This window comes from Erithacus rubecula, assembly GCF_903797595.1.
Source record: "Erithacus rubecula genome assembly, chromosome: 17".
Classification (NCBI taxonomy): Eukaryota; Metazoa; Chordata; class Aves; order Passeriformes; family Muscicapidae; genus Erithacus; species Erithacus rubecula.
Window position 1 is genome coordinate 7,450,781 of NC_136669.1, and position 13,521 is coordinate 7,464,301.

Here is a 13,521-nt window from a genome sequence, read left to right on the forward strand (position 1 = left end):
GGGAAAAGTGATCGGGAAATGAGGATAAAATGAGGTTATAGCTTCCAAAAACTCCAGAGAGATCCCACAGAGGTGTGGCGCAGTGACATCTCTGCCTTATCCGAATAAAGTTGATTTTTGCAGGATTTTTTCTGGCTCCCGGTGAACTCCGGCTTGTCCCGGGAGTGCCTCACGGGACCGGGGCCACCATGAGGGACACGGGACAGCACCCGCAGAATTTAGAGGAGAACCGAACCTTTATTTCATTGTTTTGTTTAAAATACTTGTGATTTGAGCAGTGACAACCCGTGCCCTCACCAAACACGGTCATTTAAAGGGTTTTGATTTGAGCGGTGCCAGCCGTGCCCTCACCAAACATGGCGGGCGCTGTGAGGGCGGAAGCGGGAAAACAACCCCGGGGGAAACACCGGGAATTGCGGGGAAAACACCGGGAATTTCGGGGAAAACATCACGGCTGGAAGGGCTCAGTGGGTATCTGTGCCAGCCCTCACCAAACACGGTTATTTCGAGTTTGGATTTGAGCGGTGCCAGCCGTGCCCTCAGCAAACATGGCGGGCGCTGTGAGGGCGGAAGCGCGCGCGGGTCCCGCCCCGGGGCCGCCGACCTGGAAGCGCTCGGGGCCTTCAAAGAGTGGCGGGCGGCGGGAGCGGGAAAGCGGCACCGGGGAAAACACCGGGAAAACCATCGGGAATCGCGGGAAAACGCCGGGAATTGCGGGAAAACGGCACCGCTGGAAGGGCTGAGTGGGTATGGGGAGATCTGAAGGGGAGGGTGGGCTGGGGGCGCGGGAGGAGGCGGTTGGGGCTGGGTGAGGAGGGTTGGGGGTGTGGGAGGAAGGGGAAGGAACGAGGCATGGGAGGAATGGGAATTAAAGTATTGGGACACTGAAGGAATGGGAATTAAAGGATTGGAACACGGAAGGAATGGGAAATTAAAGGAATGGGATTCTGAAGGAATGGGGCATTTGAGGATTGGGGCATTAAAGGGATACTGGAGGAAGGGGGCATTGAAGGAATGGGTCATTGAATGTATGGGAGATTTAAAAAATGAGATACTGAAGGAATAGGGCATTAAAGGAATGGGGCATAAAGGATTGGGGCATTGAAGGAACAGAGCATTAAATGGACACTGGAGGAATAGGACATTGAAGGAATGGGGCATTGAAGGAATGGGACACTAAAGGGATGGACATTAAAGGGACGCTAGAGGAGTAGAACATGGAAGGAATGTGCTTTTAAAAAGAGGGACACTGGAGGAATGGAACTTTAAAGGAACAGGACATTGAAGGGAGAGACATGGAAGGAAAGGGACACTGAAGGATTTGGACATTAAAGAAATGAGACATTAAAGACCAACCCCCTGCCACAGGCAACTTCTGCTTAAGTTCAAATCCTCCCTGGACTTTCTTTAGCTGATTATTTTTATTGTTATTATTAATGAAAAACTCTCTCAGCATCAGTCTTCAAATTTTCCCCCCCCTGAGTGCTGGAGCACCATCACTGGTTGTGGGGACAGGGTGAGGTGGAGATGTTTGAGTTTGGGGACAGGCAGAGGAATTCGGGCTGTTGTGCTGGGTGTTCCTGGTGTGGCTGGGTTGTTGTGAACAGGAATTGTTATCGTGGAATTTTGGGATGGGAGAACTTTAAAGCTCATCCTGTCAGCAAAAATTCAGGAAGGATAAAACCCCCCATCACTACATAGTGATAGAGAGTCAAGGGTTTGCTTTATTCTGGCCGAGATGTGGTACAGAAAATATTCCATATAGAGATGGCTTTTTGTTAGGAATATTGCAGATTTATACACACAAAACCCAAAGCAATCCCTGTTCATTGGTCCCAAATTTAAGCTTGCATCATTTCCAGCAGTCCAGTCTCACCGTGTGCCACACCTTCCACTAGACCAGGGTGTTCCAGGGCACATCCAGCCTGGCTTTGGACACTTGCAGGGATCCAGGAGCAGCCACAGCTGCTCTGGAAACCTTTGCCAGGAAAGGATTTGTCCCCAAATCCCCTCTAACCCTGCCCTGGCAGTGGGAACTCAATCCCTTTGTCCTCATTCCACAGCCAGCCCCACCAAACAACAGCTCATTTCATATTTTAAAGTTATTTCTTCTTTTTTCCTCTCCTTGTTTTCAGGGTTCTCCAAGCTCTGGATGGAAGCTTCAGTGGGTTTTGAGCTGCTGAGTGCACTGAGGTTGAAAAATCTCCATTTCTAGTGTCATTTACCCAACAGAGAAGAAGAATTTGGGTTTCAGAGGAGTCTTTTTCTTCCCTTGCTGAGGAAAACACCTTAAAAGTACAAATGGACAGTCAGTGTTACCCTGGTGGCTGCCAAGTAGTTCCAGTTTGGAAGCTGGTGGGCATGTGGCCATCAGAAAAGGAGGAGGAGAATGTAATCCTGATCAGTGATGATGATGATGATGATGAAGGGGAGAACACCCAAGGGAGTTCTGTCCTGTTTGTAGAGCCACAGGGTAAGAGCTGTTCCCTTGCTGCTGCTGCAGTTCCCTGAAAGATTTGGGGAATAAACTGAAGTAATTCTGTGTTATGCTTAAAATCTGTCCTTGTGCTGCACAAGTGAATAAAACCAGGAGGAGCTCCCCAGTCTGTAGGGATATCTTTGATGGCACTGATTGTTCAAATTATGCTCAGGCTGGGCCTTTTCAATGTCAGCTGGGTCCTTTATGATTTCATGCCCTCTGGTTTGAGAGTTCATGGAAGTTTTGTATGCTATTCTGTCAAATTAAAAAAAAAAAAAGTGCTTTAAAGTGTTCAAAAACTAAATATCAGTAATTTGTAAAGAAGTTAGAAATTAGTATCTTTACACTGTACACTGCTTTACACCTCCTGCTCTCTTCCCTGCAGAGAAATCTCCCCTGGAAGAGAAGAAATCAGAAGAACTGGTGGATGAGGAAGGGGATTTAGTGGTTACCTACTGTAAACAAGCAAATGTGATGCCTCATGCCAGACATGACTGCACCACTCACCCCTTTGAGTATGTGCAGGGCTGGGCAATCCCCTTTGGGCTCCCCACACTGAGCTTTGCAACAGCTGGGAGCAGCACCACAGCTGGGTCAGGATGGGATTTTCCTAAATAACCTTCTGCTTTCTAACCTTGCAGGAGAAGAGAGAGTGACACTTGCTCCCCCCTTGGGAAAAATGCAGATATTTGTGAGCAGTGCTACTGCTACATCTGTGACAAACTGGCTGCTGAGGTAAGGGCAGGCCACAGCTTGCAGGGGACAAAATTGTGGATTAAATGAGAGCTTTAGGCAAGCCCTACCTCAGGCTCAGATTTTTGGCAGCTCTGCTCAGGTGATTGTGCCTAAATACCTCTAGCTCATGAGTTTTTCAGGTCTAATATTTCACAAATGAGTTATTGAGTAGACAGGAGGGAACAGAGAAAGGGCTTTTATTACACAGGATAAAACAAGGAACTCCTGCAGGCTACACAAAGCAGTGCACAGTAACAAGGTACCTGAATTAAAGCTGGCAAAGAAACAGGATAGATTAGGAGTCAGTAATTCTACCCTCCCAGAAGTAGAGTTAAGGGCTCTGAGAGAATAATAGAGGAAATTTGATTAATAATTCCTCATAACCACTAAAAGTGTGGTTCTGGTGGGGTTTATTTCTAGTTCAGGCAGTTGGAGTAAACATGCAGTTGTTTGTTATTTATTGATATCCTGTTCACTTTGGGCACACAGTGCATGTCATAAAACCAGATCACTAAATCAGACTTTTTTTAAAATGAATTAGAGAAATGTCAGCTTTTTAGACTGTGCTCAGAGGAGTCAGGAGTGCAAGGAATTGTGTGGGGTGATTTATTTGCTTGGATCTATTGTGAGTTTCAGAGGAGCTGTGAGCAGGGTTGGGGTGAACATGCAAAGACAAGGCTCTGTTCCCAGTTTCCAGCCCTGAGGTCTCTGTGAAGGGCTCAGCAGGGAGAGTTAATCAATAAATGGCTTTTTTTTTAATGATTGCCATGATATCAAATTGTTGCCTGCCAAAATATTTATAGGTGCAAGGACAAAAGGAGTTGTAACCTCTCACTCAGTGCTGAGGGCAAAACACAAAAATCCAATCTTCCTGTTTTTTTTTTATTTATTTTATTTTCTGACACAGTGCTCACTCTGGACAACCCCTTCCCTGTGCCACTGCAATGCCCACAACAAAAGCAACTTCTGGAAGGCCCAGAGGAACTTTGCCCTGGCTGGAGTCCTGGCCACCTTCAACTTGGAACTGCTGGAGCTGGACACAGAGCTGAGGCGTGGGGGTGGGTGCTGTGTTCCCAAAAATCCTGGGGCTGCTCAGCCCTCCTGGGTGCTGTGCTCCCAAAACACCTAATCCCAATATCCCAGCATCAGCATCAAATCTTTCCTGACCAATAAAACTGGATGCAAACAATTCCCTAAATAATTTCACATGGGGAACTTTTTTATCCTAAATAATTTCATATGGGGAGCTTTTGATTTTGAAAAAAACAGGCAAAACTCTTTGTGCATTTTTTTTTTCTGTCTTGTCTCTTAGGAGATCTCCTAGAAAAATTCATCAAGGATCTTTCTGTGGCCTATAACAAATACCTGACAGGGGAAAGGTTGTGTTCCCCAGGACATGAATGCTGCTGCCAGCCAAAGCTGCCCCTGGGGCAGTGCAATGTGTGCAGCTCACAGAACATGGAGGTGGTGTACAAGTAAGTCCCAACAGATTTGGGGTTGTCAGGGTAATCAGAATTGTGGCACCTGAGACAGCAAAAACAGAGTTGAGAGAGGTCAGCAAGGTGAATTGTACTTGGGTGTAGTTTAAAATCTCTCTTAAATGTGTGTTTAAATCTCCTGTGCTGTGCAGGACACCTGATGGTCTCTGATTATTATAACCTGGGGCAGTGGGGACCTAAGGCCTGGGTTTTGGGGTGGCTTTAGGTGGGATATTGGGAAAAAATCCTTCCCTGGGAGGGTAGGGAGACTGGCACAGATTCCCAGAGCAGCTGTGGCTGCTTCTGCATCCCTGGGAGTGCCCAAGGCCAGGCTGGACAGGGCCTGGAGCAACCTGGGATGGTGGAAGATGTTGGGGTCAGAATTTAAGGTTCTTTCCAACCCAAACCATTCTGGGATTCTGAATTTTTTATTAATTTCTTCCTCAGAATGAGTTTCACCTTCTCACTGGTATAAGAAACCTTCAAAATACCCAAAGTACTGGTTGTGCCAGCACCTTCTCAGAGTGCTGGAGATCCTCTGAAGGCAAAGCTGGGCTCTGGATTGCTCTCAAGCTGTGGGATGACCACAGCTAGCAGTTTTTTTAGGAAGTCTGTTGTTGCTGACCCTTGATCTCACAGGCCACTTGACTTTTTCAGGTATTCTGATGTTTTTGAGCTGGTAACAAGATTTTTAAATCAGGCAGAACAAGAAAGCCCCAAAGCTGCTGCTGTCATGCTGCTGGGAGCAGCTAAACAGATTGCCCTGCACAAAGACCCTGCTCTGTGAGTACCTGGCCCACTGAGAATCTTCCTTCTTCCCTCCAGGGGAGGGGAATTAGTGACAGAATCCTGGGGGTTTGTTTATTAGCAGTGAGGGAAGTGTAAAAATCCCAGCCCAGGCTGCAGAACAGCAGGAGGAGGATGAACACATTGAGGGAGAAGTGAGATTTTGGGGAAAAGAAGAGGTTGGATGTGAGAAGGTGAAGTTAAGCAGGAATGAGAGTCTGAGATTATCAAAAAAATCCCTGCCAAGGGAAAGCCAGATTTAATATGAAACAACAAAGTTGGTTGGAAAGATTTGCTCCACTGCTTACAGGAGATCTTAGGGACAAAAAAGGAAAACAAACAACAACAAAACCAAACCTAGTCCAGGCATTCAGAAAAGAAAATGAGCTGAGAACCACTGAGGGGAGTGTGGGACAAAAGGAACAGCAAAGATTAAAAGGAACTCAGCCTTAAAAGCTTAACAGCATTGCCACTTAACAATACTTTAAATTATACCTTAGGCTTAACAATTCACCAAAGAATCAGCACTTAGACCTAACTTAATCTTGGCTTAAAAATTAACTTGAATAATTTCAGGGGAGTAACACTTCAACAGCATTTAACCTAACTTAAAACTTCCAAGTTACACTTAGCAACTCAGCAAAACATTCTTCAGCATTACAGAGCTTTGCTTTGTGAAACCTGAACATTTTGGGGTTTAAATTCAGGGGTTTTGGTAAAAGAGAAGGAAATGATGTGTGGATTGGTTTGAAGCAGCAGCTGCCCTGCAGTTCTGCTGAGGAGTGAGCCAGGTTTGCTGCATTTGTTAGCTGGGAATTCTGCACTTCAGTTTTTGCAGGAATTTCTATCAGCATGCCAGCTTCCAAGAGTTTTCCTTTAAAAGTTTTCCTCAACAGTTGAGTAGAGAGAAGGGGAAAAAGCAGGAAGGGGAGGCAGGCATTAATTAGTGCTGTTTTTTTCCAGGCTTAAGAACTGTCAGAACCTTGGCCACACTGCTTCCATAAGGATTGCTGTCCCATTTCTGTTCCAAAGGTAACCCTGGTGTCCTTGCTGGCTCAGACTTTCTGCTTGGCTCTAAAATGTGTTCTGGGTGACAAATCATCTGTTCTGGTTGTTACACCAAGGAGTAAAGAGTGGCTGGGAGAGGTCACAGCAGGATTCCCCTGGGAAGGAGCAGGAAAAGCTCCCCCAGAGGCTGGAGAATGAGGACACCCAGCTCCTCTGGCTGAACTCACTTCCCATTTTAGCTCCATCCTTCACCTTTCCCTTCAAATTCACCTGCCACTGAAGGTTGATGAGTGAAGAATTCAATTTTTTCCAACCCAGTTCTATATTCTCAGCTTTTCTGGAGCTAATGACAGCTACAACCTAAATCCTTCAGCACTTTGCATTTTAAATTGCTATTTGTGATTTTTTTTTTAATTTCTTACTTGGAACAAAAAAAGGGAAGAGTTTGTCTTTACCTCCCTGACAAAATTTTGAAGAGTAAACTTTTCTTTTTTATCTCCACTTATCAATTAATACAAAAATGGTTCCAGTAGCAGGGAAGGTGCAGGAGCTCAGGTCCAGCACAGTTTGAGGTGTTTGCTGTGCACATTTCTTGGAGATCTTTGTTTTAAAACTTAAACAGAATCACAGCACAATAATTTCATTATTCACTACAAAACTTAAAGCAGAAATTCAAGTAGAGATCCAAACAAAAAAAAACCAAACTTGTGTAGTTTCTAATATGATTTAAAAAGACAGCTCCCCTCATTTGAAAATATCCTTTTGGAATTGTTTTTCTTTTCAAATCCCAGGATCACAACTCGACTTCAGAGGATGCTGGTGTTGTGTGACTTCCCAAAAATTCTTTATGACAAGTTTGTTGAATTTTTTCAGTCCATCTCCCTTCCCTGTCACTGCTATGCCTTCTCAAACAGGTGAGTTCTGGGCAGATTTGGATCCAGTGGAATGTTCTTTCCCTGATAATATAAGTGGAATGTAGAGGAATATTTCAGTATTTACTGCTTTCCATCTTTTATGTCATGACTGAGCTGTTCTCCCTAAAGTTTATTTCTTTTCCCTCAGAACTGAGCTCTAAACTCCAAAATACTTCATTAATCAAACTTCACAATCCTTAAAGGAGCTCATTAGTGATGTACAACTAAACACAGTAAAAAATCACCTTTTTTTTTTTTTTTTTTATCCTTCCAGCCTGAATGTTTTACCCTGGGATCACATGTTACTGACCACAGTTTTAAAAGGCCAGAACATCACTGGGCAGAGGAGACAGAAAGGGAGGAAAACATTCCTGTGGGAAGCCCTTGCTGTTGTGGAGGCTCGAGTGGAGAAACTGCTGGAAAAAAAGAAGTGAGATTGGTTTGGCTTTTTTCATTTCTTACATTTTGACTGCTCCAAACCTCTGTGCTTTGGTATAATTGGGAGACACAAAACAAAGACTTTTCTTTAATTATTTTTTTTCTTCACAACAAGGCCAGGAGTTTTTTTAGAGTTCCTCAAAGCCCTTTGAATGCCTCAGGATTAAAAAAAATAAAAGATTTCTGGAGTGGCTCATTTCAAAACCCTACAGGTTTTGCATGTTGATTTCTCAAGCAATTCCTCTTCATCAAAGGCTGACAAATGGAAGGCAACCAGAAAAATCTGTTCTGAGTCTTCAGAGGGCTGTACTCCAAAAAATCCAATATTCCAAACAATCCAGAATTCAGCTGCAAGACAACCTCTGGTTTTATTCTACCAGAGTTGAGATAATCTGGGAATAACCTCCAGAGTTTATTTCCAGCTGTATTTCTGTCCTGCTGTGCAGATTCTGTGCATTTCCTTCCTTTTCCTTCTCACTTGTTTTCCTCCCCAGGTACAAGGAAGTTGTTCGGTACCTGAGAGCTGTGAAATGCAATGAAAACCAAAGGTAAATGGATTTCCCTTTTCCTTTTCCCCCTCTCTTTTCCCTTTTCCTTTCCTCTTTCCCTCCCTTTTCCCCTCTCTTTCCTCCCTTTTCCCTTCTTTTGGCCTTCTCTTTTTCCCCGCCCCTTTCCTCTCTTTTCCCCCACCCCTTTTTTTTTTCCCTCCCCCTTTCCTCTCTTTTTTTCCCCCCCTTTCCTTCCCCCCCTCTCTCTGCTCACCATTCCTCCCCTCTGTAATGCTCAAGCCCAAGCAGATCTCTCCACAAATCCTCTTAAACCCATCCTGCTTTAACCCAAACCTCCATTTTCTCTTGGCAGGCTCCGAGACCTTCGGGATTTGATCCCCTTCTACCTGTGCAAAACTGGGAATTTCCTGGATGCTGCCCATTCCCTGCTGTTCCCTGTGAACAGCCTGGCCTGCTGCTCTGCCTGCAGGATCACTCCCTGCCAGTTCAAGGTCTACCTCAAGATCTTCAGGACAGGCTGTGTTCCCTCTGGGAATGATGTGCTAGACACAGGGCTGTGGGTTACAGCTGGCAAGTGTCACTTCTTCTTCCTTCCTTCCACTGGGAATTTCATTCCAGCTCTTCCTTGGCATTCCAATGAGTGACATCCTGAGCCCAGCTGGGATTTGGGTGAGGGTGGGGAGGCCCCTGGACCCCTGGAAGTGTCCCAGGAGCAGCCTGGGGTAGTGGGAGGTGTTGGGTTGGAACTGGATGGGCTTTGAGGTTCTTTCCAACCCAAACCATGAAAACAGCAGGCAGGAAGGATGACTTTGTGCTGGAGCATTCACTTTGGTCAGAACACTCATTTTGTGAGCTGTGAGCTTCTGCTGAAAGCAAAGTAAGAGAAATTATTAGAAGAAAATCCCAAGCCCTTCATTCCTGCCCAGAATTGCCACTGTCAGTGGGGACTTGGCTTTGTCTCAGCCATGACCTTGAGGAGAAAACCCCTGATGGGAAATGTTTCATCATCAGAATCATTAATTCAGCCTCTGATAATTGTCATCATCTGTCCTGGGCTTTGCTGCTTCTCAGGGTGTCTTCTGCCATGAAGGATTTATTTGGGACTTGTTCCCTGCTGGCAGAATTCTTGGAAGTGTGAGATCCCTCAGTGTGGTGTGATATCCACAGCAAACACTTCTTTGGGCTCACCTGGCTCAGTCTGGACTGTGTCCAGTTCCCTGCAGCTTTCCAGAACTGTGTTTTGGAGCTGCTCTTCATCTGTTCCACCAACAAACCTGTGTAAAGCAGCTGGGAGCACTTGGCTCTGCAGAAACAGGGCTGGAACTAAGTGAATATCCTGAATATCCTGCTTGTGCTCCTGCTGTGCAATTATTTGGGGTGTGGGGGATCTGGGTTTGATGCTTTTCATTTCCATCCCTGCAGGCTCTCCCCTGAGGACCACTGTGCTAATTAAGCAGGGACTCAAACTGCTCTACAGCAGTGAGGCACTCTACAGGAGCGTGAGTGAGGCCAAAATTTCCCTCTCCTCTCCTGTTCCCACTCCTTGAGAGGGACAGAATTTACTCTGACCCCTTTCTTCTCTGAGTAATTTACCCTTCTGCACAGATTTCACTCTGTAACACAAATGTTCTGTTGATTTTTTTAGGCCAAATGTTGGAGTTCCTTCATCATGGTTTTGGGGAGCAGTGATTTGCTGGAGAAGAGGGGGAACCTGCTTCCCTTGGCCCTGGGAGAGCCCCCCCTTGGTTTCCAAGAGGTACCAGGCAGAGCTGGGAGAATCTCCTGGCTTGGGTTTGGCCAAGATTCCATTGGGTGTGGGAATTGGCACCTTCTCCCAAATGGCAGAGTTCACCCCCAGTGCCTCATCCTGGAGACAGTGCAGGGTGTGGGGGTTCAGGAATGCTCAAGGCTGCTGGAAATGGGTTCACTGTGCTCCCAGCTCAGTGCCTGGGACTGGTTCTGGATCTGTTCATGGTGGGATGGAGCAGATCAGAAAGGGCCTGGGCTAGGAATGGCATCCCACTGCCAGAGAGCAGGGCTGGATGGGATATTGGGAAAGAATTCCTGGCTGGGAGGGTGGGAGGCCCTGGCAGAGATTCCCAGAGGAGCTGTGGCTGTCCCTGGATCCCTGGAAGTGTCCAAGGCCAGGCTGGACAGAACTTGGAGCAGCCTGGGACAGTGGAAGGTGTCCCTGCCCATGGCATGAGGTGATTTTTCCATCTCAGCCCTACAAGAATGAAGAGTTTTTGATAGATTTTGGTTGGTGCTGCAGAGCCTCAACTTCCCTTGAGAGTGATGTGGAGCAGGCACCACCCTGTGCAGGAATGCTGAGAAAAGCACATTAAACCCTATTTCTGGCACTCTTTGGGGTTGGTCTGGGGAGGATCTGCCATCCTTGTCCCTCACTGTCCCCTTGCAGAAAGTGCTGGCAGCCAGTGGCAACTTCCTGGAGGATCTCAAGTCTGGAGTTAATGTCTCTTTACCATCTGCTTTTTTCTCTGGTCAGGTGAGTGACACCAACAAAAGATTTTAACCCCAGCAGTGAAAAATGTTGGATTATTAAGAAAAGCTTTTAAGAGGGGCCTGGAAGATGTTTTTTGGGTGTGATCAGTTTAAGATGAGCATAATCTAAACTCTGGAGCAGATCTGAAGGTAGAGAGCTGAAGGTCATCTTCAATCCAGAAGTCTTTATCCCTGTCCAAATCTATGGATTTATAAAGGAGGAGGGCTGGGAATAATTGATTGTGTCTTAATTTCTCCCAGGATTTGGCTCAATCAGGACACTGGGGCTTCTCACTGCCTGTCTCAAAACTCAGAATTGCCCAGTAGTTCTAAATTTATTTTAAATTAAGGATTTCAAGTATGTGGAACTTACTTGAAGGAAAAACATTCCATATTCCATGCAGTCATCTAAGGAGCTGACTTATTCTTTTTAACTTTTGTGGAGGAAATTTTCATTTATTCTCCAAATATGTGACTCCTGTACCGGATTTTTTTCCCCTTCAATTCCCTATTTCTGCTCCTGTGTGAGATTTCATGTTTCTGAGAGCACTAGAAATAAAATCCCTGGTTTTAGCTCTTGATAAGGTTCTTGTGGATTTGTTGTGTTACCTCCAGGCTCTCTGGCTGAACTGGAATAGCTCAGTGCTGGTTTCAGTGGATAAATAAAAGGAAAGGGGTTGTTAAATCCATTTCTTCCCTTGTTGCTGTCTCTTGTGTAGCTGCACCACGAGGCTTCTCTGGTCCTGGCAGTGCAAGCAGTGCAGCAGATGCTTTGTTGTGACCTTCCCCACTTGTCTTCCTTCTTAGAGATAGTCCTGGCTTTTGGGGTGAGTCCTAGAAACTGATTCCTGTTCTAAGAGATCAAAGCAAATAATGTTGAAAAGCTTTTTGATGCTGAAACCACCATCCTGGAGGTTTTAGCCACCTTTAACTTGACTTTGTTTTGATCTTTATTCTTGTTATTATGATTGGCAGAGGTTAAATCACACATTTTTGTCTCTTAGAAAAACTTCTGGGCTCTGAGGCTGTTGCTGGACCAACTTGCCTGTGCAGAGCACATCCTGTGTGGCACTGCCAACCTGCTCTTGAGGGACCTGAGTCGGGAGAAGGGCACCATGCTGAGAGTGTGAGTGAGCCTGAGCTGCACACAGGGGCTCTGAGATTTGGGGAGCAGCTTGGCCTCAGTCAGGGCTGCAAATCCTGGCATTGCACAGGTGGAGCTGTTGGGAGTTGCTTCATTCTGATTTTGGGGAGCAGTGATTTGCTGGAAAAGAGGGGGCAGCTCTTCTTTTATCCCCCCTTGGCTTCCAGCAGTGCTGGGAGAATCTCCTGGCTTGGCTTTGGCCAGGATTCCACTGGATGTGGGAATTGGCTCCTCCCAAATGGCAGAGTTAATCCCAGGGCCTCACTCCTTGTGGTTTTGTTGTTCAGGTGGCAGAACCTTGGTCCCCAGTACGTGGGGGAGTTCCTGTGCCTGTTCCTGACCTGCAGACACATGAGGATGCAATCTGTGGGGCTCTTCAGCCTCAACGTGGTCATAGAGAACTTGCACATGTGAGTGAGTCAGTGGGGGCTGCCCCAGGACACCTGGAATCCTGGGAATGTCCCAGGACACCCTGAATCCTGGGAATGTCCCCCTGGGAATGCCCAGGACACCTGGAATCTGCCCCAGAGCACCTGAAATCCTGAGATTGTTCCTCTATGTGAGTGGGTATTGTCCCACTGGGAATTAACCCAGAACCTCCTGGAAAATTCTGGGATTATCCCATTGGGAATTACCCCAGAGTTACCTGAAAAATCCTGGGCTTGTCCCACTGGAAACTACCCTAGAACCTCCTGTAAATCCTGGGATTGTCCCACTGGGGAATGCCCCAGAGCCACCTGAAATTCTAGGATTGTCCCACTGGGAATTACCCAGAGTCACCTGAAATCTTGGGATTGTCCCCTTACCCCAGGACCACCTGGAAAATCCTGGGGTTCCTCCCCCAATCATTTTCCTGGAAATCTGAAATCACCTTGGCTTGGAGCTGTGAGCTGTAGGATTTTGGGAGGTTTTTGAGTCATGCAGATTCAGCAGTGGCTGCAATGGGAGGGAATGAGTGAAAATTTCTCTCTGTTTCAGGTGTCCCTGGGCAAAGCAACTCTGCACCTTTTTCCTGGAATCAGTGAGTATCCCAATATTTATAGGATTTAACAGCAAAGCAAATCAATGATGCCCCTTATCAATTAAATACTGAAATGCATCTTGTATTTAAAAAAAAAACCACATTCCTGAAGGGAATTCATTGTGTTTTGTTTCTTCCCAGGGGTTGAGGCAGCTCCCCTTTGGCACCACAGTTCACCATGAAGTTTCCAAGTTCATCAGTGTTTTTGAGAAACTCTAATTGGGACCAAATCCTCAGGAATATTTCTCAGTGGTTTTTTGAGCAATCTCTTCCTGGAGAGTTCCTTGAGTTTGCTTTGGTTGTTACCTGCAGGAGGAGTCAGCTAAAAAGTGACTTTTCCTGGCTCTGGCGTGGGAGCAGAGCCAGGGTTTGGGAGTTTCTTGCAGTTCCACATATTAAATTAAAGAGCTGTTGGGAGAGGCAGCAGGTTGGAGTTGTTTTCAGAAGCTGAGAAAAGCAGGGAAACACAGATGGAGCAGGAAACAGCAAAGAATTTTCCCTCCTCTT

General features: G+C 46.1%; 1 protein-coding gene across 2 annotated transcripts; it reads left to right on the forward strand.

Moving 5' to 3' along the window:
• The first annotated feature begins 390 nt into the window (after positions 1-390).
• Positions 391-13,293, forward strand: LOC306809562 (uncharacterized protein). Of its 2 annotated transcripts, none has more exons than XM_079321200.1 (20): positions 391-467; positions 2,136-2,473; positions 2,865-2,994; positions 3,121-3,214; positions 4,122-4,272; positions 4,527-4,689; positions 5,350-5,475; positions 6,442-6,510; positions 7,278-7,400; positions 7,675-7,830; positions 8,333-8,386; positions 8,700-8,917; positions 9,770-9,846; positions 9,993-10,103; positions 10,767-10,853; positions 11,569-11,676; positions 11,854-11,975; positions 12,281-12,403; positions 12,972-13,014; positions 13,156-13,293. In XM_079321200.1, exons 2-20 carry the CDS (start codon positions 2,302-2,304, stop codon positions 13,231-13,233), a joined length of 2,205 nt encoding a protein of 734 aa, XP_079177326.1. In that variant the 5' UTR covers positions 391-467; positions 2,136-2,301; the 3' UTR covers positions 13,234-13,293. The 2 variants fall into 2 exon arrangements, with proteins under 2 accessions (XP_079177326.1, XP_079177327.1); XM_079321201.1 differs by lacking the exon at positions 391-467 and adding an exon at positions 616-743.
• Positions 13,294-13,521: the final 228 nt, after the last annotated feature.

Excerpts from the sequence above, each read along its gene's own strand:
- LOC306809562 (XM_079321200.1), top strand. The coding sequence starts at position 2,302 with ATGGACAGTCAGTGTTACCCTGGTGGCTGCCAAGTAGTTCCAGTTTGG. Across the intron at positions 7,831-8,332 it reads AAACTGCTGGAAAAAAAGAA|GTACAAGGAAGTTGTTCGGT; the intron begins GTGAGATTGGTT and ends TTTCCTCCCCAG. Across the intron at positions 10,104-10,766 it reads CCCCCCTTGGTTTCCAAGAG|AAAGTGCTGGCAGCCAGTGG; the intron begins GTACCAGGCAGA and ends GTCCCCTTGCAG.